Source organism: Danio rerio, chromosome 25 (genome assembly GCF_049306965.1).
Source record: "Danio rerio strain Tuebingen ecotype United States chromosome 25, GRCz12tu, whole genome shotgun sequence".
Classification (NCBI taxonomy): Eukaryota; Metazoa; Chordata; class Actinopteri; order Cypriniformes; family Danionidae; genus Danio; species Danio rerio.
The window spans coordinates 25,932,501-25,955,482 of NC_133200.1; the positions used below are offsets into that span (position 1 = coordinate 25,932,501).

The 22,982-nt window shown below is 35.2% G+C and overlaps 2 protein-coding genes across 16 annotated transcripts in view; one reads left to right on the forward strand and one right to left on the reverse strand.

The window, feature by feature from the left end:
* abtb2b (ankyrin repeat and BTB (POZ) domain containing 2b) overlaps positions 1-1,943 on the forward strand; it is a 106,509-nt gene extending 104,566 nt beyond the window's left edge. The window contains exon 18 of the mRNA XM_021473879.2: positions 1,294-1,943. Coding sequence (XP_021329554.1) covers positions 1,294-1,497 — 204 coding nt within the window. The 3' untranslated portion in view covers positions 1,498-1,943. The remainder of the gene's footprint in view (positions 1-1,293) is intronic.
* A 12,585-nt stretch (positions 1,944-14,528) lies between these two features.
* brsk2a (BR serine/threonine kinase 2a) overlaps positions 14,529-22,982 on the reverse strand; it is a 324,106-nt gene continuing 315,652 nt past the window's right edge. For 4 of the 15 annotated variants that reach the window (XM_073943185.1, XM_073943181.1, XM_068217538.2 and 1 more), the window contains one exon: positions 14,529-17,390. In XM_073943185.1, the coding sequence (XP_073799286.1) occupies positions 17,368-17,390 (23 nt within the window). In that variant the 3' untranslated portion in view covers positions 14,529-17,367. Of the gene's footprint in view, positions 17,888-21,148; positions 21,200-22,982 lie in introns of all 15 variants that reach the window. The other 11 variants (XM_017354255.4, XM_073943180.1, XM_073943183.1 and 8 more) reach the window with 6 other exon arrangements.

Here is a 22,982-nt window from a genome sequence, read left to right on the forward strand (position 1 = left end):
TATATATATACATATGTATATATATATATATATATATATATATATATATATATATATATATATATATATATATATATAGTTCTTTTTAAATAGTTCTTTTTTAAATGTCAGTTTTTTTAAAGAAAAGTTTGTTGAATTGAAAAGTATTAGTATACAGCTATATTTTGTTTGTTTCGACACATTTATGTTTTGTGGCTTAGAAATAATTATTTATTTTTAGTGTGGTCAGAGATAAATTTGTTAAATCCTTAATTTTGAGCCATGAAAAGTCATGTGAAATAAAAACTAATTGCAACGTCACACTATGAAGCATGACCTATTTGCTAATGCACACTGAGCAAGCTCATATACAACACACCCAAAAAGTTAAATAAATAAGGAGGCATGTGGACAACACAACATCTAAATCATGTCATTTTACCATGTCAAACTCAAATTTATGCATATTAAATATATTTTTTCAACAACAAAAGTGTGACTAGTGAAAATGGCAAATGGCTAGTAACGTTGGAAATCTACTAGTCACAGTGGCTGTCAAGCCGTGTGTGTGCGCGTGTGTGTGTGTGTACATTCAAACATGTCAGACAAGTGGGCCTTCAAAAATTGAAAGAGAAAGAAGCGGGCCCCGAAGTGAATAAGGTTGAGAACCCCTGCACTTGATCATGTAATTCACCAGTTAGAAAACTCTGCAAACACACTTTGTCCAGCGTAGTTGTTTTTAATTGGATGGATCTTAAATGGATTTTTAATTAGTTGAGCATTTTTTAGTTTTATGCCTTACCCAGAATAAAAAAAAAAATACATTCAAACACATTTAGATCATTTACACATTACTATTGAACTGTGAAGAGACTTTTAATTAGCACAACAAAAATGTTTCTGAAGACAATAACCTCTTCACCTTTTATCCCAATTTCTCGATTTCAACACAAGGACAGAAGAGATGTCAGACAATAAAGTGGAAAACTTACTTGTCCTAATTTAAAACTAAAAAGAAAATAATACTTCAAAAATGTAATATGTTTTCTTGGTAATAAAAAGTAATGGGTTACTGAGCATACAACTCACATTACTCATAGTGGATCACACAAAACACTGATAATTAGGTATATAATAAAAGTTAATTTTTTATTTTTTTAAATAACATACTATACAATTTTATAGGCCAAAAAAAACCAAAAAAAAAACATGTAAAGGTGGTTCAGTATTACCATGTTACAGCTTCGTTTGTTAAAGTTACACTAACAAAGTTTTTTTCTGTAGTAAGTATGATCCTAATTTGTCTGTGTACAGGCTAATGGTGCAGTGGAGCTCAGTACATACTGTGAAGGTTACTTCCTGCAGAACATGGCAGTTCTGTTGGAGAGAGAAGCCTTTCGGGTGATGATCCTGGGGTCTGGGGCAAGGAGCGGATCTGGGAAAGACTCTCTTTTGGAAGCGCTGGAAGCAACATTAGTGCGCAGACTGCGTTCGCTGCTGGTGACATCTCGCGTGTGAAAGGAAAAGAATGAAAACTAGAAAGAAATACACAGAGTGAATGTGATTCTAAGACTGTGAGGAAAGTATGAAGAATAATCAAAACAAGATGGAATGATGACTGAACATGAGCTTTAGGGACAGTTTCCTGAATTAAAAAAGCTTAAAGGTTACAAATGATGTGTGGCCAAAGCTATCAGAACTTATATATGTTAAGAGTGCGGACAACAGTTATCCCACAGTTAAACAGATGCCATTTTGTACAGTTGTTGGCTAAAGTGGGAGGCTAGAGTGTATCTTTATCTTTTTTTTTTTCCTCCATAGTTGTTTTATTTTAAGCTATCATAGATTGATCTTGCTATTGGAGAACGACGAGGACATTTTCTACAGTATTTAAAAATGACAGATTATTTAAGTTGCTATTTTATCTTGCTTCGTGCCAAGCAATAAAGTTATATATAAACAAATGTTGTGCTTCCACTTATTACAAATGAGTGAACTGCTGATTTCCACTGCTGACATTCTATAAATGTGATCGTATATCTATTGTGTAAAAATAAAGTATTTACACTCAGCGGCCACTTTACACCTTACTAGTAGGTAGTACACTTCAACAAGATTCAACAAGGTACTGGAAATATTCCTCAGAGATTTTGGTCCATATTGACATGACAGCATCACGCAGTTGCTGCAGATTTGTTGGCTGCACATCCATGATGCGAATCTCCCGTTCTACCACATCCCAAAGGTGCTGTATTGGATTAAATCTGATGACTGTGGAGGACATTTTAGTACAATGAAGTTATTGTCATTCAAGAAACCAGTTTGAGATAATTTGCACTTTATGACGTGTTATCCTGCTGGAAGTAGCCATAAAGGTCATAAAGAGATGGACAAGGTCAGCAACAATACTCAGGTTGGCTTTGGTGTTGACACGATGCTCAATTGGTTCTAATAGGCCCAAAGTGTGCCAAGAAAATACCCCCTACATTATTACACAACTAACAGCAGCCTGAACCGTTAATACAATGAAGGATGGATTCATGCTTTCATGTTGTTGATGCCAAATTCTGACTCTACCATCTGAATATTGCAACAGAAATCAAGATTCATCAATATTGTCCATTTTGGTAACCCTCTGTGAATTGTAGCCTCAGTTTCTTGTTTTTAGCTGACAGGAATGCCACCTGGTGTGGTTTTCTGCTGCTTTAGCCCATCCACCTACAGGTTTGACATGTTGTTCATTCAGAGATGCTCTCCTGCATAGGTCAGTTGTAACAAGTTGTTTTTTGAGTTACTGTTGCCTTTCTATCCACTCGAACCAGTCTGGCCATTCTCCTCTGACCTCTGGCATCAACAAGGCAGTTGAGTCTACAAAACAGCCGCTCACTGGACATTTTTTTTTTTTTTTGGGACCATTCACTTTAAACCCTAGAAATTGTTGTGCATGAAAATGCCAGTAGATCCAGCAATTTCTGAAATACTCAAACCAGCCCATCTGGCACTGGTCAACCATGCCACATTCAAAGTTACTTAAATCCCCTTTCTTCACCATTCTGATGCTCGGTTTGAACTGCAGCACATCTTCAAAAGCATGTCTGCATGTCTAAATGCATTGAGTTGCTACCATGTGATTGGCTGAATAGAAAATTGCATTAACGAGCAGTTGGACAGGTGTACCTAATAGAATGGCCAGTGAACCTTCCATAAAGAAAGAACAACAATGCCCACCGAAATAACTTGAAACCGAAAAACTATTTTTTAATGAAATATTAGTGAAAATAAGCTAATGAACATCAAATATTGTTTGCCTATTGTGCATTAACAGGAGTATTAAAAGATAAAGTAATGAAACTGGCCTGGACAACATTGAAGGGTAATTTTGCCCATGTCTGTAAATAAAAATAATTTACATATACAAAATGTACCCACAGAACGTCATAACTGACAAATGTGTTATAACCAAACAATATGAATGTTAAGTTGGACATGACGTGGAGAAGAATAAATTTTTAACAAAAACAAATTAGGTGTAATGTGAAGAAAATGTGAAGAAAAATGCACAAACACTGTACATTGATATTTATAACAAGTTTCGAATATAGATGTATTGAATTTAAAAAAGACAATGTCAAAAACTCCACAATAATTACAGACTTCCTCATCTGATGTGGAGAGACCAGCTTGTCTGAGCATATAGAGCGGATCTGAAGTCTGGCCTTGATTTGCTGCAGTTTGGTCAGAGTTAGTTGTTCCTCTGCCAGATGAAACTGCTTCTGTCCTTACAGTCTCTTTTTGCAATTGTTGAAAGTGAATTTCAAAAACCTGTCATTGCCATTCTTTGCATTTTTTTTTTGTTATTCTGCAATTATTGCATGTATCACTAATAAATATTCTAAAAACAAAAATATTTTTATTGTGATGAATATAAATATATCAATTAGTGACAGAAAATTTATTGTTATTGGTCTATTTTGACAGCTGTTTGGGGGATTATTTTATGAGGCCAAACTCTTTCTACTTTGCTGTAGGCCTATACTAAAAGGCTGAATATGTTTAAGCCTACCTAATCACTGTAGCCTGACAGATGAACAAATGCAATTAAAACCTTAACAAATAGGATATCTTGTAAGATACTGCATGATCTTAATATAGTATCATTTGATACATTTTTAAAGTTTTCATTACATTTTAGGCATGAAATCCACTCTGAATTCACCCTTCTGATGGGATCCGTTTAATCCAGCTTTTTTGGCTCAAAGTGATTCAAATCCTACAAAAAATGACTGAAAAACTCAAACTAAAGGTTTGATCCATATCAAAACCAAGATTAGATTACATGATCTAATCCGATTACGTAAATTATTTTTATTTTGAAAAAAACATTTAAGATTTGATCCAATCCGTTATTTAAAATCCTAGTGGATTACTTTTGAAAAACCAGGCCCAGCTCTTCAGAATCTAATTTTTTAGACACTTTGAGCTAGGGGTAAAATGAGATTGTGCTGCCACCTTGTGGTCATTCAGAAGGTCAAACTGCTTTCTGATATTTTTTATTTTTTTTGTTTTATATCAAATGGAAAGAGGATTAAAATAGTGAGATAAAATAACAAAGCTTAAAAGGAACATTAAGGTAATGATGGAAATTCGCTAAAAAAGCACTTTTCATTTTGTATACTATGACAGCAATAGTAAATAAATTATTAAGACATTAAAAATACTGTCTATAACCTCAAATCAGAAAAAGTTGGGACAGTTGAACACAAATTATTTCTAAATTTAATTTGACTTGTATTTCATTGCAGACAATGCATGTGTTCCTTATGCTTTTCATTTTTATCCCATTGGTCATTCCAATTTTGGCTCTTGCAATAAATAAAAAAAAAAAGTTAGAAAAGTAAAGCATTCACCACTTTGTAATGTTGCAATTCCTCTTCACAACACTTAAAAGACATTTAGGGACAGAACACACCAAATGATGAAGTGTTTCTGGTGTAATTTTCTCCCATTCTCCCTGCAAACAAATCTTAAGATGAGCAACAGTACAAGGTCTTTGTTGCCTTTGTTCTGTGTTTCAAAATCCACCACACATTCTCTATTGAAGACAGGTCAGGACTGCAGGCAGGCCAGTCAAGTACCTGTATCCACCTCCGCGGCCAGGACTTTGTAATGTGTGCCGAATGTGGTTTTGCATTGTCTTGTTGAAATATCTATGGGTGTCCCTGGAAAAGAAGGCAGCATACTGTGCTCCAAAATCTCTATGTGCTTTTCAGCATTAATGGTGCCATCACAGAACTGCAAGTCAGGGCACTGACATAATCTCATACTATGTCAGACATGACTTGTGGACTTGTTGCTGGTAACGGTCTGGATGATCCTTTTCTTCTTTGGTCCAGAGCACACGGCATTCATTTCTTCCAAAAAAATACCTGAAGTACTGATTCATCAGACCACAGTACACATTTCCATTGTGTGATGGTCCATTCCAGATGCCTCTGAGTCTACTCCGATTCTAAACACTGTTAATAAAGGGCTTCCTATTGGCACAGTACTGTCAGGATCCAGCCCTTACAGCCCTGTCACTCCTGTCTGTGTTTAATGTCTCTTTGTTTGATTTGTGTATTAGCACATGGTTGTCTCTTTTGTTGTGTTGGTCATGTGCTCCTCTTGTCCTGCCTCCTTGTTTTCCTATGCCTCTACCCCTTGTTTAGTCCTTGTTTGTCTAATTATGTTCACCTGTTCCTTGTGCTATCTACTCCCTTTATATTGAGTTCATTTTTCACTTGTCTTTGCCGGTTCGTCATACTATCTTTCGTGTGCTTGTCTAGCTTATATTGTTTAGTGCATGATAGAGGTTTTTTCCATATAGTCTAGTTTTGTTTCCTTTGTCTAGTCTAGTACAAGTCTTTTTGATATTTATCTAGAATTAATTTATCCTTTTGATTCGGTTAATTTATTTATTATTATTTTTCTTTCAATAAGGTTGCTGTCATTTTCAACTTTATTTCTGTTTCTGCTCAAGACTAATTTCAAGTTTTCATTTTGCCATTTTTGTGATCCTTAGCCTCAGTCTAGCCCTAGTCTTTAGTTAATTCTTTATTTTTTTAATTCCTGTTCCTGTGTTTTGCTTTCTGTTTTATTTTTAGTTATAGCTTATTTCTTTAAGCCTTTTGTTTAAGTTTCAGTAGTTTCATTTTGTTTTTTGAGCTCTTATTTCCCCTCTTAATTATTTTTCATATTTACTTAGTTCTAGTCTGTTTTTTCCTTGCTCTTCTTTTTAATGTTCTTGTTTCCCCAGCCGTCTAGTCCTGTTGTGTTGCTTGTCTCACTTCCCTCCTGAGTCATCGCTGGTTGTGGATCCCCTTCCCTTGATGATCGATCTGTTTGCCACCCCTGTCCCTAACCAGAGGTTCGGCTAGCTACCTTTTGACTGCTTGGCCTGAAATTTGGAATTCCCCTTTCCTGACCAGCCTGTGTTACCCTCTTAAGACACTTCCCTCTGTATCATCCTGAAGTCCTGAGTCTCCTCCCCTCACCAGCCTGTTCTCCTGAAATCGTCCTGCACTATTGACTGTCCTCCTGCATAGCCTTGTTTGCCTCCTGAAAATAAACCTTGTGTTCTCTTGTCAATTCTGCATTTGGGTCCTCCTTGCCACCCGTGACAAGTACAGTTTTAACTGGCATTTGTGGATGTAACTATATATTGTGGCATATGACAAAGGTTTGCCAATGTAGTCCTGAGTTAATATGGTGATTTCGCTTATAGATGAATGACGATTCTAGATGCAGTGCCGCCTGAAGGATTATAGATCACAGTAGTTCAGCTTAAGCTTGCACCCTTTTCTTTTATGCACAAAATTTCCTCCAGATTCCTTGAATCTTTTAAGGATGTTATGCACTGTTTAGGGTTAAATATCCAAATGTCCTTCTATCTTTCTTTGAGAAGCATTGTTTTTAAACATTTCAATAATTTTCTCATCAACTTGTTGGCAAACTGGTGATCCTCTGCCCATCTTTGCTCTTAAAGCACAAGACCTTTCTTGGATGCTTTTATACTCGCATGATCGCAATCACCTGTTGACATCACCTGTTTCAAATCACATCATTATTTAACAAATTTATCAATAACTAGCTCTTTACTGCTCCTTTCCTAACATTTTTAGAATGTGTTGCAGGTCTGAATGACAAGAAAGGATATATAATTACAAATGAAATGAAGTTGACTAGACGTTGACTGGACAAAACATAAATATTTTGTGTTCATATTGTCTGCAATGAAATGCAGTCAAAATAAATTTGGAAATCACTACTTTCCTTTCAATTTTTATTTATGTTTTCCAAACTGTCATAACATTGTCTGATTTGTGGTCATAAATCAACCTACTGAAATTCTCAGAAACTTCTGTTTTAATCAGAATTTAATTTAATTTAAACAAAATGATTTATTTAGCAACAATTTACAATCTACAAAACTAAATAAAACAAACCAAAATATCATAAACAAACAAAACAGAATTACATAAATAAATACACAATTTTAGTCATTTAACAACAAAGACCTTAACTGAAGACAGAATGCAGGTTCAGATATGAAATGAAAGATATGATATGAAAAAATATATATAATAATTTATAAACTCCATTAAATTAGCCAATGTTTATCATCACACAAAAAAGAGAAATAACATTTATTTATTTATTTTTTTATTCATGTTTCCCATAATGTCCCAACTTTTTCTGATTTGGGCTTGTATGTTCACTCAGATGTAGAGATGACTCCAGGAGGACATTCCAGAAAGATTGATTTAGGCCTAGTTCACCATGTATTTGAGAATTTTATTCCATACATATTTATATAAATGTTTTTCTTTCTTAGATTAAAAACAAAAGCCATATAAAAAAACTATAAAGTACAGTAAAGAAAAAGGTAAAACTATGTAAGGCAATCAGAAGCCTGAAATAAAGATGATACTGGCAGACAATCTGACATCAAACTAAAAATATTACATCACGCACTCAAAACTCGAAATGAAAGCTTCTGGAAATCTTCACTCTGGCAGTTTTCATTATGATTTAGTTTTTGTGACTTCTACATGTAGAAAAATGGTCGAAAAGCTGAAGTTTTGAAAAAAGTGTGTGGACAGGGCATCATGTCATGTAAATGTACTGGTCACTTTACTTGGTACAGCTCTTTGTAATTCAAATATTTAATCAGCTAACACATGACAATTACAACATATGCAGTTTTTCTCAGTGGCTTTGGTACATTTCTCACAACACTATTTAAATTTGCACAACAGTTAATGCATTTCTCAAAACAAATTAGTCATTTGTGCACATCATAGTAGCAGTTTCTCATTCCTTCCAACAAATTGCGAATGCTTTTAAACATACATCAATTGCTTTTATACAACTCTCTGCTGCTTTACAACATTATTAGTTGCTAATGTCATGTCAGTCAAAATTAACTAAACTTCTGAATGCTGAATAGTCAGTCCATATTAAACTAACAGTCCTCATTTCATTACTTGAGTCATTACATACAAAAATGTTAAACTAGTTGTCAAAATCGGTCAAGCTAATTTTATTAAATCTTTTTTTTTCCTGAAAATGTCTTTTATATTGAACAATTTCATGAATAATACAGACCTGTGTATGTTGTAGGTTAAGTTGCAATATGTGCTGCAATATTGTTTACAGTTGTGCACAGCTCTACCCAAAGGAAGTTTATGTTAGTTGTAAATAAGAGTGTGTTTATTCTTTTGCACAATGCTGTGAATAAATTAGAATTGCAGAAAGCATATGCAGTAAAAATATGCAACATACATATTCAGTGTCTTAGATACCTCACTAAATGTAGTGATGTCTAATCTTACTATAGTTTTCAAACGGTTGTGCAAATAGTATACAGTGCTGTCTTAATCATTTTCAGGAAGTGTCACCAAAATCTTACAAATCAACAAGCGGATAGACCCAGCACTGAAATGATCTTTGCTTTATGTGCAGTATGAATGCTTCAATCTGTTGACATGCACTTAAATTTCAAAATTCTCATTGTGGATATGTATCCAGGTCTACAGTTCTGGGAAACCACAAATATATACCCAAGGATATGCCTGGCTGCATTTTATATGTTAAACGAACATTATGGGGTGGTATGACGCCATCAACAGCTTCTAATCCTTTTCGTGCTACTGCTGACCGCTGACGGCTTAACTCCATATGGACAATGTGTTATCAGTCTGCTCAGTAATCCACCATGTATGCCATTGCAGTCATCTACCCAGATGAGAGCTGTGCTCGTCGGACTGTTCATCAAGGATCTACCACTGGATGTAATCTCACTATATTTGTTAAACGTGATATTTAATTCATCTTGTTGTCTATATCTAACAACATATTCCCTGAATTTGGTCTTTTGAATCTATTCCCTGTTAGAAAAGTGTTTTGGCTGATCGCAAAGATAAGTTAATTCATGTAACCACGTACATTCTGTGTATTGACTGATTGCTTGCCTTTATTTTCTATAGTCAACAATTTGTCTGTTTACATTTTTTTTTTCAACCATATCATACGTTTATGTGTATGTATATATATATATATATATATATATATATATATATATATATATATATATATATATATATATATATATATATATATATATATATATATATATCTTTGCGATCAGCCAAAACACTTTTCTAACAGGGAATAGATTCAAAAGACTAAATTCAGGGAATATGTTGTTAGATATAGACAACAAGATGAATTAAATATCTCGTTTAACAAATATAGTGAGATTACATCCATGGTGGATTACTGAGTAGACTGATAACACGCCGTCCATATGGAGTTAAGCGATCAGCGGTCAGCAGTAGCACGAAAAGGATTAGAAGCTGTTGATGGCGTTATACCACCCCATAATGTTCGTTTAACATATAAAATGCAGCCAGGCATAGCCTTGGGTATATATTTGTGGTTTCCCAGAGCTGTAGACCTGGATACATATCCATTATGAGAATTTTGAAATTTAAGTGCATGTCAACAGATTGAAGCATTCATACTGCACATAAAGCAAAGATCATTTCAGTGCTGGGTCTATCCGCTTGTTGATTTGTAAGATTTTGGTGACACTTCCTGAAAATGATTAAGACATCACTATATATATATATATATATATATATATATATATATATATATATATATATATATATAATAGATAATGTATCTACGTAACATATGTAAAAATGGCAATATTTTGACATGTATAACATTTTATATATGTAAAATTCATATGAACGATTATGCCACATATGTAATTTGCATATTTTTCTAAATATCAGATTTCTATTTTGGGATGTGTGTTTCCATCAGTCTGGTCTTGTGGATTTGGTCACAGGTTCTCCTCTAGATCACAGTGGTGTTTTCATTACTCAAAAATCTTGGAAAGAAACTTCTGTCAGTGTGAATTCAGGGCGACATTGGTCTGCTGTGATTGGGCTTTTTACATACAGTACAGTAATGTCAAATATGAAAACATTGTCTGTAAAAGTGGTTCATGAAAGAAAGAAACTAAAAAATATGGAATAAGGATGAATAAAGATGTAATCTATAGATAACATAGTCTAGTTTGGTCATCTTCCATGGTAACTGATGTCATTTGATCTATTCAGAAACTTTCATCATCTAAACATGTAATATTATACATCAGCTTCCACACATCAAGAGTAATGCAACAGTTATGGGTTATTTTGAGTGCTTATATCAGTTGATAATAACATCGTGTTAAGTAAATGAATTCGAATTTATTTCAAATGTAATGTTTAAGTTGGAATTTTAAATGTGATCGCTTTAATGTTTAATTGTGTTATATTGAAAGGGTGATCTTAGTTCAGTGAACAAAGTATCTTTGACGTGTGTGTTGTATCCAAGCATTTGAAAAAAGGAGTTAAGTTTTGCAAAAATGTGCAATTTTGGCAATGGTTGTGAATGTTGTGTCTAGAGTTGACACCAGAGTTCTGAAATTTGCGGCAAAACTATGTAATAAACTGTAATACATTATGACATTTTATATAGAGTATGTGGAATGTAATTGTAATTTGCATATGCTGTCATATATCATGCCAGGCTGATCATGCCATATATCAGCTGTTTATTCTATATGAGGACCTGCTGTGATAAAAAATGACAGTAAACCTACATTATGAATTAGGTATGAATAAAAGTAGTTTAGACTACTGATGTATATGTATAAACCATAATGAAACCTGTATCCTATATTTTAAACAACAATATTCAATGATTGTTAAAGATTGTTTATTGAAACAATATGCATTTTGTGTGTTAGTGATCTAAAGTTGTGTTCCTGTAGTATTTGTATGATAACAGGCAGGGCCGGCGCGTCCATGGAGGGAACCTAGGCGGCCGCCTAGGGTGGCAGAATAGAGGGGGCGGCATCCCCAACACTACCCTCACCCCTCTGCGCCCTCAGTTATATACGCATCTAGGGCGGCAGAATAGTGAGGGCGGCTTCCGCGAGACTACCCTCACCACCAGAGCACTCTTACATCCGCATCTAGGGCGGCAGAATAAAGAGGGCGGCGTCCGCGAGACTACCCTCACCACCCGAGCCCTCTTATATCCGCATCTAGGGCGTAAGAATAGAGAGAGCGGCGTCCGCGCACTACCCTTACCACCCGCGCCCTCAGTTATATCCGCGTCTAGGGCGGCAGAATAGAGAGGGTGGCGTCCGCGACACTACCCACACCACCCAAGCTCCAACCCATTTTTGGGAATCTTTCCACAAGCTTTGCACATTAGTTTGCTGGATTTTGACCCATTCCTCCTTTTAGAACTGGTGTAATGGAGGTTTGCAGGCTGCATTGCTCGCATACACCCAGAAATGTTTCAAAGGATTGAGATCAGGGCTTTTTGATACCCACTCCAAAACATTTACTTTATTGTCCTTAAACCACATTGCAACAAATTTGGCAGTATACTTAGGGTCATTGTCCATTTGGAAGACATATTTAAGACCAAGCTTTCATTTCCTGGCTGAGGTCTTGAGCTGTTGCTTCAATATTTACACATACAATTCTTTCATCGTGATGTCATCTATTCTGTGAAGAGCACCAGTGCCTCCTGCAGCAAAACAGCCCCACCACAACATGATGCTGCCACCTTTATACTACATCATTGAGATGGTGTTCCCAGCCTTGTAAGCTTCCACCTTTTTCCTTCAAATGTAACGGTCATTATGACCAAACAGTTCAATTTTTGCTGTGATTTTGCAAATTGTAATCAGGCTTTTTTAATGATATTATTGGAGTAGTGGCTTCTGTCTTGCTGAGTGGCCTTTCAGCCTGTGTTGGTAAAGAACTCATTTGTGGACAATGAAACTCTCTTACCAGCTTCAGCCAGCATCTTCACAAGGTTTTTGGCATTTGTTTTCGGTTCATACACACAGTTCGCACTACAGCACATTCATCTCTGGATACAGAATCCTTCTCCTTCCTGAGCGGATTGATGGCTGAACATTCCCATTTAGTTTACACTTGCATGTACTTTTTTGAACCGATCTAAACCTTTAGGCATCTGAAAATTGTACCCTTAACTTATTTACTTTGTAACTATACCTTATACCTTTAATTGCATGTGGCAGAGCCAACTGTGTCTGAAACACTGAATGTGTATCAAAACAGCTCTGTTGTAAGTTCCTGTACCTTCTATTTCATTTAATTTGCATATCATAATAAAAAAAATAAAAAAACAAAAAACTTACACTTTAAACGTTTAAGTACCAACTGTTAACTACCAGCTGCTAACTTCTACCTGCCCATTAATAAGATATTAACTGTTGATTATTACTTTTAGAGGCTATTTTTCTACAATCCCAAATCAGAAAAGTTACGACAGTATAGAAAAAGCAAATAAAAAAGAAAGTAGTGATTTCCAAATTTACTTTGATGTATTTTATAGCAGACAAATATTTCTTGTTTTGTCTGTTCAACTTCATTTCATTTGTAAATATAACTTTTCGTATTGCAAGTGTGTAACAAATATGTGAGAAAATGATTGAAACGTTTAAAACAGTGTTCTTCAAAGAAAAATAGGAAGACATAACATAGTTAAAACATTCCTTGAATCTGGATGATTTTCAATGCATAAAGGACAAGGGCACAAGCCTAAGCTGAACTACCATGATCTCCAATCCCTCAGGAGACTGCATCAAGAATCGTCATTCATCTATAAGTGAAATCACCACATGGGCTCAGGACTACTTAGGCAAACTTTTGTACCACAATACATATTACATCAACAATTGTCAGTGAAACTGTAATGTGCCAAAAGAAAGCCCTATGTTAACAGTCTCCATAAGCATCATCAACTTCTCTGGGCTCAGAGGCATCTAGGATAGACCATCACACATTGGAAACATGTACTGTGGTCAGATGAATCAGTATCTCAGGTATTTGTTTGGGTGAAAAATATGCCGTGTAGTTTGGACCAAAGAAGAAAAAGATCATCCAGACTGTTACTAGCAACAAGTCCAAAAGCCAGGGTCTATTATGGTATGGGGTTGTGTCAGTGTCCTTGGCAATGGTAACTTGCACTTCTGTGATGGCATCATTAATGCTGAAAAGTACATAGAGATTTTGGCACACAATACGCTGCCTTGTTTTACAGAAAAAGCCTATGCATATTGTGAAACCATATTCTGCACTCATAACGAAGTCCTCGTTTCTTTCCCGAGTCAAATTCACTTCATTCACGCATCAAATTCTCTTCACAAATACGCGTGTCAAATTTCCTTCTTTCGAGAGTCAAGTTCCCTTTATTCAAAGGTCAAATTCTCTTCACAAATTCGCTTTATTCACGTGTCAAATTTGCTTCATTCGCGCATCAAATTAGCTTCATTCGCTAAATGGCTAACATGGATCCTATTGAGAGATTAGCTGTGCTTTATGTGCTTTAGGAAGGCTGAAAAACATTCGTTCGACGCCATGTTTGAGTGCACTAGATACTTTAAGAGGTGCAGCTCTCATCAAGCTCTCATCAACTCCTCCAGAAATTATACCTGGATGATGAAGGCTTTCAGTAGTGCTTCCGACTCAGCTGAGCCCAGTTTTATGAACTGTTGTTTGGTTTCAGCAAGAGGATTTCCCCTCGGGACACCAACAACAGGCGACATGTCCACTAAAGTTTAGATTTTTCAACTCGATCGATTTGTGCGTAACTTCATTCACGAGAATCGCATCATTCACGCTAACTCATTTGTGCAAATCGCACCACAGGATGTCAATTTGCGTGTTTGCATTGACTAAACATGTAAATCACTTGTGTCTAATGCTTTATCCACATCTGGTGTGAACGCAACATTACACACTCAAAAGTATAAACTTTTCCTTCACAAAAAAAATTACATACTTTCAGGGCATAGTATATGTATTCAAATTGGGACGCAGCATCAGAGCATGTGTACAGCCATTATGGTCATACTTAAAATAATAAAAAAAGCCAACTCAGCAACATACACAACGAACACTTACTATCATCCTATTAAGTGAATGAGTTTATTGTTTCATTTTTCTCTCTGAAATTACTCACATTTATGATACAAGGGGATTTTTACAACTTTAAATGCATGTTCCTGCTCTGCATGGAGAATAGATTTGCTTTTGTTTGTTTTTTTCATTGAATTTTATTAACTGTATAAAATAGGAACGTTAACAACAGGTATTGCTTCATTATTGTTTCATTTAAACAAGCTGGCTGTAAACAGGGGGGTGTGAACATCCAAAACCTTCCCGTTCGAGGTATACAGACAAAAAAGGAAGCTTTTTTTCTAAACAGATAACACGCAGACACTGCAAAGCGAGCAAAAGCAAACCACTCACTTATAACACACATACAAAACATGAAAGGAAACAGAACTTAAAAATTGCAGAGAGACTAACAGAGGTTAAAAACAGTATGAAAAAAGGAATGTGCTTTCCTCCAATAAACAATTTAAGGACAGCAGTTCTGAGAAAATAGCATGATTTCTGAGGATTGTTACGCCAAAGCCATGCAAAGAAAATGCATGCATGCAGACAGCAATACAAGTCAAAAGCAAAGAGCAGGAATGGCCTTCAAGTTTCCTGCAGGCCATAGCATTATATTTACAGTAGAAGTGATCCAAGAACAGCTTTTCGTATCATCCATTGTACAAACACAATGATATGGATCTGACATTGATATGAAGAACTTAATGTTCTCCCCATGAAGGCTAAACTACATTCATAAATGACTGTTCAATTTGCTTTTTTGTGGTTGCTTCCTTTTTACATATGATTTTGTTCACTTTTGAAGCTAGGAAAGTACTTTTACAAATCAAGAAGACATAAGAAAGTCTCTTTAAACAAACAAAACCGCATTGCCCCGATACAAACAATCACATTATTGTCATAAATAAATAACATTCAAGTTCTGGTATAGTAATAAATAAGAACAGGGACGAAACAGAAGGAAAACATACAAAAATATCCACTATGTATTCAACATTTCTTTTGTACCTGCTGGTAGCGAATATGAGAAATCATCACAAAAAAAGAGAGAAAAATAAAACAAATTAAACACTGTATGTCCGTGTCTAACAAATGAAACGCATTGTTCCATCGCACAATAAATACAGAAATCGAAGGGTTAAATAATAATTAAATAAAGACCGTCAACACAAGATTTCAAATTGGAATCTACAACAGAACTAAATCTAGTGTCACGTCTAGACATTGCATTTGTACATAAGTATGTTCAAACTGTACAACAGAGATTCATTCATTATGATGAATTCATTCAATATTATTCCCCCTAACTCATCCCATCCCATTCCAAGTCCCCAGATCACTCAAATCAATGTTTCAGTCCTTCTGCAGCAATGATTTAAGATCAGGTGACGTTCTTCAAACTTTAAAGTCAAAATAAAATAAATAAAACTGAGCACAAAAGGAAACAACACAGTTTTAAACAAATAAAATCCATCTTTTCCTTCTCAGTTTATTATTATTCGTTATGGTCTTTATGAGTCTGAGTGCAAAAAAAAAAAAAAAAAAAACATTTGCTTATGGCTGATATTTTGAGTGTGAATCTGTTCCAAACCTAGTGAGCTGCTGAATTATTGTTAAATTTCTGGCAAATCATAAAACAAAACAATATTTATTAAAGAAATTCTAAAATACTAAAGGAATAATAAAAAAAAAACTAAAGTTAAAACATTCATTATGTATGACGAGGTGCACTCCTAACATGCAGTGGAGACTTGATTCTCAATTATTTAAATAAATATTAACAAACAAAATACGGGGTGGCGACAGCGTACTGATAAGCTGACAACTTGTTTCAAACATCCTTCATTGGCAACAACTGACAGAAAACAAACCGAAGACTTTGTTTTCAACTGAATTTAAGTGCATGTTAGCATGTTGCTAAGCTAACAAACGTAAACAGAATTGATCATTTTGAACACCATTTGAAGTAAGCATGTTGCTAATGTTATTAGCCACATTCCTTGAAGAAAAATACATAATATACAAATATTGGCTTATTTAAACAGATGTTCACCATCTTGACAAGAATTTTTTGTTAATTTTTGCGTTGCATTTAAAGGACTTTCTTTGATCAAAGTGAGGTATATACTATCCCTGCTGAAAAATCCAGCTTAAACCAGCCAAGGCTGGTTGGCTGGTTTTAGCTGGTCAACCAGGCTGGTTTTAGAGGGGTTTTGGCCACTTCCAGGCTGGTTTCCAGCCATTTCCAGCCTGGTCTTAGCTAGTTAGGCTGGGAGATGACCAGCTAAAACCAGCTTGACCAGCCTAGCAGGCTGGGAGCCCAGCCAAAACCAGCTATGTCCAGCTTAAACCAGGCTGGTCAAGCTGGTTTTAGCTGGATTTAGTTGGTCATTTTCCAGCCTGACCAGCTAAGACCAGGCTGGAAATGGCTGGAAACCAGCCTGGAAGTGGCCAAAACCCCTCTAAAACCAGCCTGGTCGACCAGCTAAAACCAGCCAACCAGCCTAGGCTGGTTTAAGCTGGATTTTTTAGCAGGTATGTAAATGCAGCTCAATATGTTTTGGAACAGAGTCTGTTGGTGGAGCCGGTTTGGTCAACCATTTGAACAAGTTAAGGTGCTCAGATGATGACAGGGGAGCACACAGGTGGTTTAGCTAAAATAAAGAAGTGTGCATATTTGTATTTGTCGTCCTTGTCGAGCATGGAGAGACCGGAAAAGGAAGGGAAGAGTATGACGGAGGATGAAGCATCCATCTCCTTGGTACCTGCTTGTTCATCATGAAAAGTGCCATCTGTCAATAAATGTCCGTCATAGGATGTGCAGGAAAGTGGGGGTGGAGCTTTAATATGTTTTCTGGATAATTCCTAGCAGTAAAGACAAGCCATTACAAAGGTGAAGAAAACGGGAAGACAGACGTGATTAAATGAATATACTTGGGGTATAGGAACGACAGGGGATTGGTAAGGGGCAGGCGACATGGAAAAGACAGTGAAAGGGGAAATGTGCCTGGATTTGTGTGATTACTAGTTTCTAAACAATCATCCCATCATCCAAAATAATGTCCAAATATAAATTTCATAACTTCTAAAACTGTACATTTTTTGAGTAGTTTTACGCATGTGCATTTTGAAAAAAAGCTTGGTATTGTTTTAGAGCTGCTCCTGTGTCTCAGCAGATGCTACCAGTTTGGCATTGTCCCTGGGATTGCCCGGTGGGCATTTAGAGTCATTAGGCTGAGGGTCATGGCGACGGGCGTTTGGTGGATGTCTGTTGGGTGTGCCAGGTGGAACAGGCACCTGGCTGTTCTTCTCGTCTGAAAAAAGTTGTTTAATTACGTCAAAGAAGTTACTCAATGGGCTGCCTAGGTACACAGATAGGAAGAAAAGGAAAAAAGAGAGAAACAAAGAGAGAACAAATAGAGAAATGAACAATAGGTTCACACAAAGGAAAAGTGGACAGAAAGGGGGAAAGAGAGCAGAGGGGAGAGAAAGAGGAAAATGTGAAGACTACAACTAAGAGAAGCTTTGAGGGCAACACAAATTTTTAAATCATAAACTATGACTGTATAAACTATGAGGGTTTCCTTGTTAAACCAGCAAAAACAAACCTTTAGCCGGTCCAAACTGGTTTGAAATTTTAGTACATTACTAAAATGTTAAATTAAAGATTTGTTTTTGTGTTTGTATGAATTTTTGTGTGTTTGTACGCATTCTTGAGTTTGAGTTGCTAGATCAATTTTTTTAATCTAAATCAGCAAAAACAAACCTTTCGCTGGTCCAAGCTGGTTTGCAACTTTAGTACATTCTTAAAATGCTAAATTAGATTTTTTTTTCCCCCTTGGAAATGGAATTCATCGCCATAGCAATGCCAAAGCTAGCTTACACTATTGACCTTATTCGTCATGTTAAAGTAGGCACAGCCATTAAAAACTTTTTGGCTTGAGACTTAAAGTCTCATTCGCTTCCATTGATTTTTAGACATTAAAAACACCTTGTTATGCTGCTTGAAGTTTTCTTGTGTTATTCTACTTTTTATGTACAGTCATGAACGCACTTGTTTGTAGAGCAATTAGTTTGACTATTTTCTGCTGTTTATTATTCCTAGTCATTTCTCCAATTGGCAACTGAATCAGAAGTTCGAAAAAACAAGCACATGTCAGCATTGCAGAATACGGTCAATACAAGCTGAGCAACAACAATATACTGCATTGCAACAGCAGCATTAAAAGTCGACCACTTAAAGCTGGTAATATTTGGTTCTTTTTGTTTAAAAACAAGGTTACCAAACATATGGACAAGATTGGAACAAATAAATGAAATAAGATCTGAGTTCAAGAACGAATGACGGGAAAGACCCTACCAGTAACTTCAAAAAAAGTGCTGTTCACACAGACACAGACAATACGGGATTTGTCCGGAAAAAAAACATTCACACATTCATTCCCAAATACTGGTAAATTCTGACATCATTAACCAGAAATGACCTCTAAACAGCTACTTTTGTATCTGTAAACATTTGACCACATTACAAACTCTGTGAATGGATCAGTACTGGGAACAGCCTCGATGAAAACATATGGAGGAACACTTTTACATGTCTCTCATTCTCTCATTGAGTGTGTGATTCAACACGATTACACTCAATTTATTTAATAGCAAATTATGTTTTTTTAAAGCAAATGAATTAATCTAACAATAGATTAATTAAGTCAGAAAACCCACTAACTCTATATCAAGTAGTTGATCTAGCAATTGAGTTTCCAAACTCAAGAATACACATACAAATGGCATTAACACAATTTGGCATGCACTGTCAGCGGTATAGAGCTAGTTTTGCAAGCCACATAGACAATAAACATGTATTAACCAGTTCTTGTTGTGCATATCTTAACAGCCTGCATTGCAAGTGTTTTAGTGCACCCAAAATCTAAACAGAAAATGTACTGCACCTAAAGTACATTCACATAAACAGGAGCACTTACTGTAAAAATGAGCTACAATCTTCAGGACGTGCATTATTACAAGTGATGTGATCATATCAGATTTATATAAAGAAAAAGGTGATGTGCATTATAATGCAAATGTGAAAAATTAATGTGAAAATTCTGTCCACACCTTATAATATAATTACTACTAAAATAATACCAATACATGTTTGGAATGATAAGAGGGCAAGTAAATGATGACAGAAATTTGGCCATACTTCAAATATCTGAAGGTCATTGTATTAAATCAGGAAATTTTAGTCACACAATAGTGTTACTGCATGAATAAACAAACTACTACTGTAGTATTTACTGTAAAGCTGCAATCTGTAACTTTTTTTTCTTATTTGAGGTCATATGGAGTGACCTCGGCATTCAGCAGGGCCAGACGGAATCTGCGGATGTTTTTTACTATTTCTGCTGAGAATTTTAGTTAAAAAAAATCGGCGGATTTCTGCAGAATTATTTTGGGAGTATCCAGCGGAGTATCATAACTAAAACCTTAATATATTAAATAAAAAGTAATAAATTACTGAATAAAAACTGAATAAATTCAGATTTACACATTTACTCAAGTAAATAAACAGAATTAATAATGGGCTGCTAGTTGGGAGAATAACCTAAGCGAAAGTGTTTTTGCATTTAAGTTAATCAGAAATAGGGACAATTAGCCTTTTCAAGGTATAATGCAGTTTGGGAAATTTTCTGTTATACTTTTCCTACAGTATATGTAAGACTTTTTGTATGTGTGTTTTTTCCCGGACAACAGCATCTGCAGCAGAAAAAATATAAAAAGATGCCATGCATCCTTTTGCATCATGTGAACTATTCTGCAAGAACAACTGGATAATTTTTGTGATCTCCCGATTGCAACAGAGAAATACTGGGAAATATCTGCAGACAAATGGCATATTATGCCGATCAGCTTTATAATCTTTAAATATATATATATATATATATACACACACACACACACACACACACACACACACACACACACACACACACACACATACAGTTGAAGTCAGAATTATTAGCCACCTGAATTATCCCCACTGCATATTTTTTCCCTAATTTCTGTTTAACGGAGAGAAGTTTTTTTCAAAACATTTCTAAACAAAATATTTTAATAATTTTAAATAACTGATTTATTTTATCTCTGCCATGATGACAGTAAGTAATATTTTACTAGATATTTTCAAGACACTTCTATACAGCTTAAAATGATATTTAAAGGCTTAAGTAGGTTAATTAGGTTAACTAGGCAGGTTAGGGTAATTAGGCAAGTCATTGCCAAATCATATAATGATGGTTTGTTTTGTAGTCTATCGAAAAAAAAAAAAAAAAAAAAAGTGCTTAAAGGGGCTAATATTTTTGACCCAAAAATTGTATTTAAAAAATGTAAAACTTTTTACAATTTTTTCTAGCTGAAATAAAACAAATTTTATAAAACAGAAATAAAACAGACTTTTTTACGAGAAAGACGAGAAATACTTTTTTATTAAATGTTATATTTATATATTTAAATTAGAGTGATTTATGCAATGACATCCAAACATTCAATAGGTGACTTGAGTGATACTGATTAGTGCCACTGTATATGTAGTACACATGGGGGCATTTAACACAAAATCTTACCACATTTTAACTTTGAGTCTTTACCAGTTTTTGCAGCACACTGGGATTTCTCTGGATACGTATAAACACAAATTGAAAACAGTCAAAACTATCTCCACCATATTATTTATATTATATATTATAATTTATAATTGCCTAAATCTTTTTTTTTTTGGTTCATAAATAGGATCGGCGCATTAACTCATTACATTCACAGTGTATGCTCTTCATCATGCCTGGGTGAAGCAAATGAGCAAATTCCAGTTAACAAGCAACGAGCAAGATGTCTTCATCTACACAACATTAGGAGCAAGAAGACTTCGGTTGGGTGGTTATTAGACAACTTTGCGTAAATAATTATGCTTGTTTAGAACAAAAATAGTTTGATGAAAAACTGAAGAACATTAGAAAGTTAGTTATTTGCATGCACATGGAAAAGCCACAACCTCTTGCACAAATTAGCATAATTAAATCAGTAATTTAAGTGTTTATTTAAAGAGTGGGGAATGCAATCTGACTGCAGTGAGCATGTGCCATGTGTGCGGTGCGTTCAAACCACAGTGAGTTATACAGCAGTGAAAAAGATACTAAGCACAATAAATGAGTTTGGGTGAAAGAGAAGGAGAAAGAGAAATAGATAGTGAAAACACTGGACTGGTAACTTGGAGAAAAGGTATCATTATTTTGAAAGCATGTAATGAACTATGAACAGAAGCTCAAATTATTGAGAAAAGTAAAGAAATACTTAAATATATCACTAAATACTCCTGTTCAATGGTGTGTATTTGATTGTCAAAGCATTGAGAATTGTATGCAATGTTTTGTTTTTTTCTATGCTATTGTTCATATATCACACCAGCAGGTGGAGCTGCTATCATGGATATGTTTTGGGAAAGTTAAACAGTGTGATTAGAGAGAGTAGGATGGAAAAGTAGCTTTTCTTTTTTCTCCTCTGACAAATAACATAAGCAGTTGTTAATCCTGAAGCTCTGAATAGTTCAGGGTATCAGAAGTTATTAGGAATGGTACACCCAAAATTATGTTTTAGTGTGTACTTTGTTTTGGAAATCATAAACTGTACATTAAAAAAGCAACAACGATTCACTGAATAATGTATGCCTGACATTTAATAAAAATGTATAAATGTAAACATTTTGCTGCAAAGACAATCAGTTTAGGCTGATGTTGTAAAAGAGATTTGAAGTCCTTTAACTTTTGGATACAAAATATGCAATATGTGGTTTCCTCCGGGTGCTCCGATATATCCACCCCCCCCCCCCCCCTCCCCACCCCAGTCCAAAGACATGCGGTACAGGTTAATTGGGTAAGCTAAATTGTCTGTAGTGTATGAGTGTGAATGAGAGTGTATAGATGTTTCCCAGAGATGGGTTGCTGGTGGCATCCATTGTGTAAAAGCATGCTAGATAAGTTGGCGGTTCATTCCGCTGTGGCGACCCTAGATTAATAAAGGGACTAATTTTATTTTTTTAGATAAGATTAGATAAGAAAGATGTATTGCTCATTTGATACTGATCTTTTGATTGTCATTTATAGGGGATTTACAAAGCATAAATAGTCCTCACTTAAGGTTACAAAACACCATGAAATTGAGTTAATAAAACATTTATTAACAGTTATTAACATTCATTACTATATGCCTGAATGGTAACACTTTACAATAAGGTTCATTAGTTAATGCATTTACTAACATGAACTAATCATGAACAACACATGTACAGCATTTATTAATCATAATTGAACATTTACTAATGCATTATTAACATCCAAGTCCATGCTTGTTAACATTAGTTCATGCACCATGAGTTAACATGAACTAACAATGAACAACTGTATT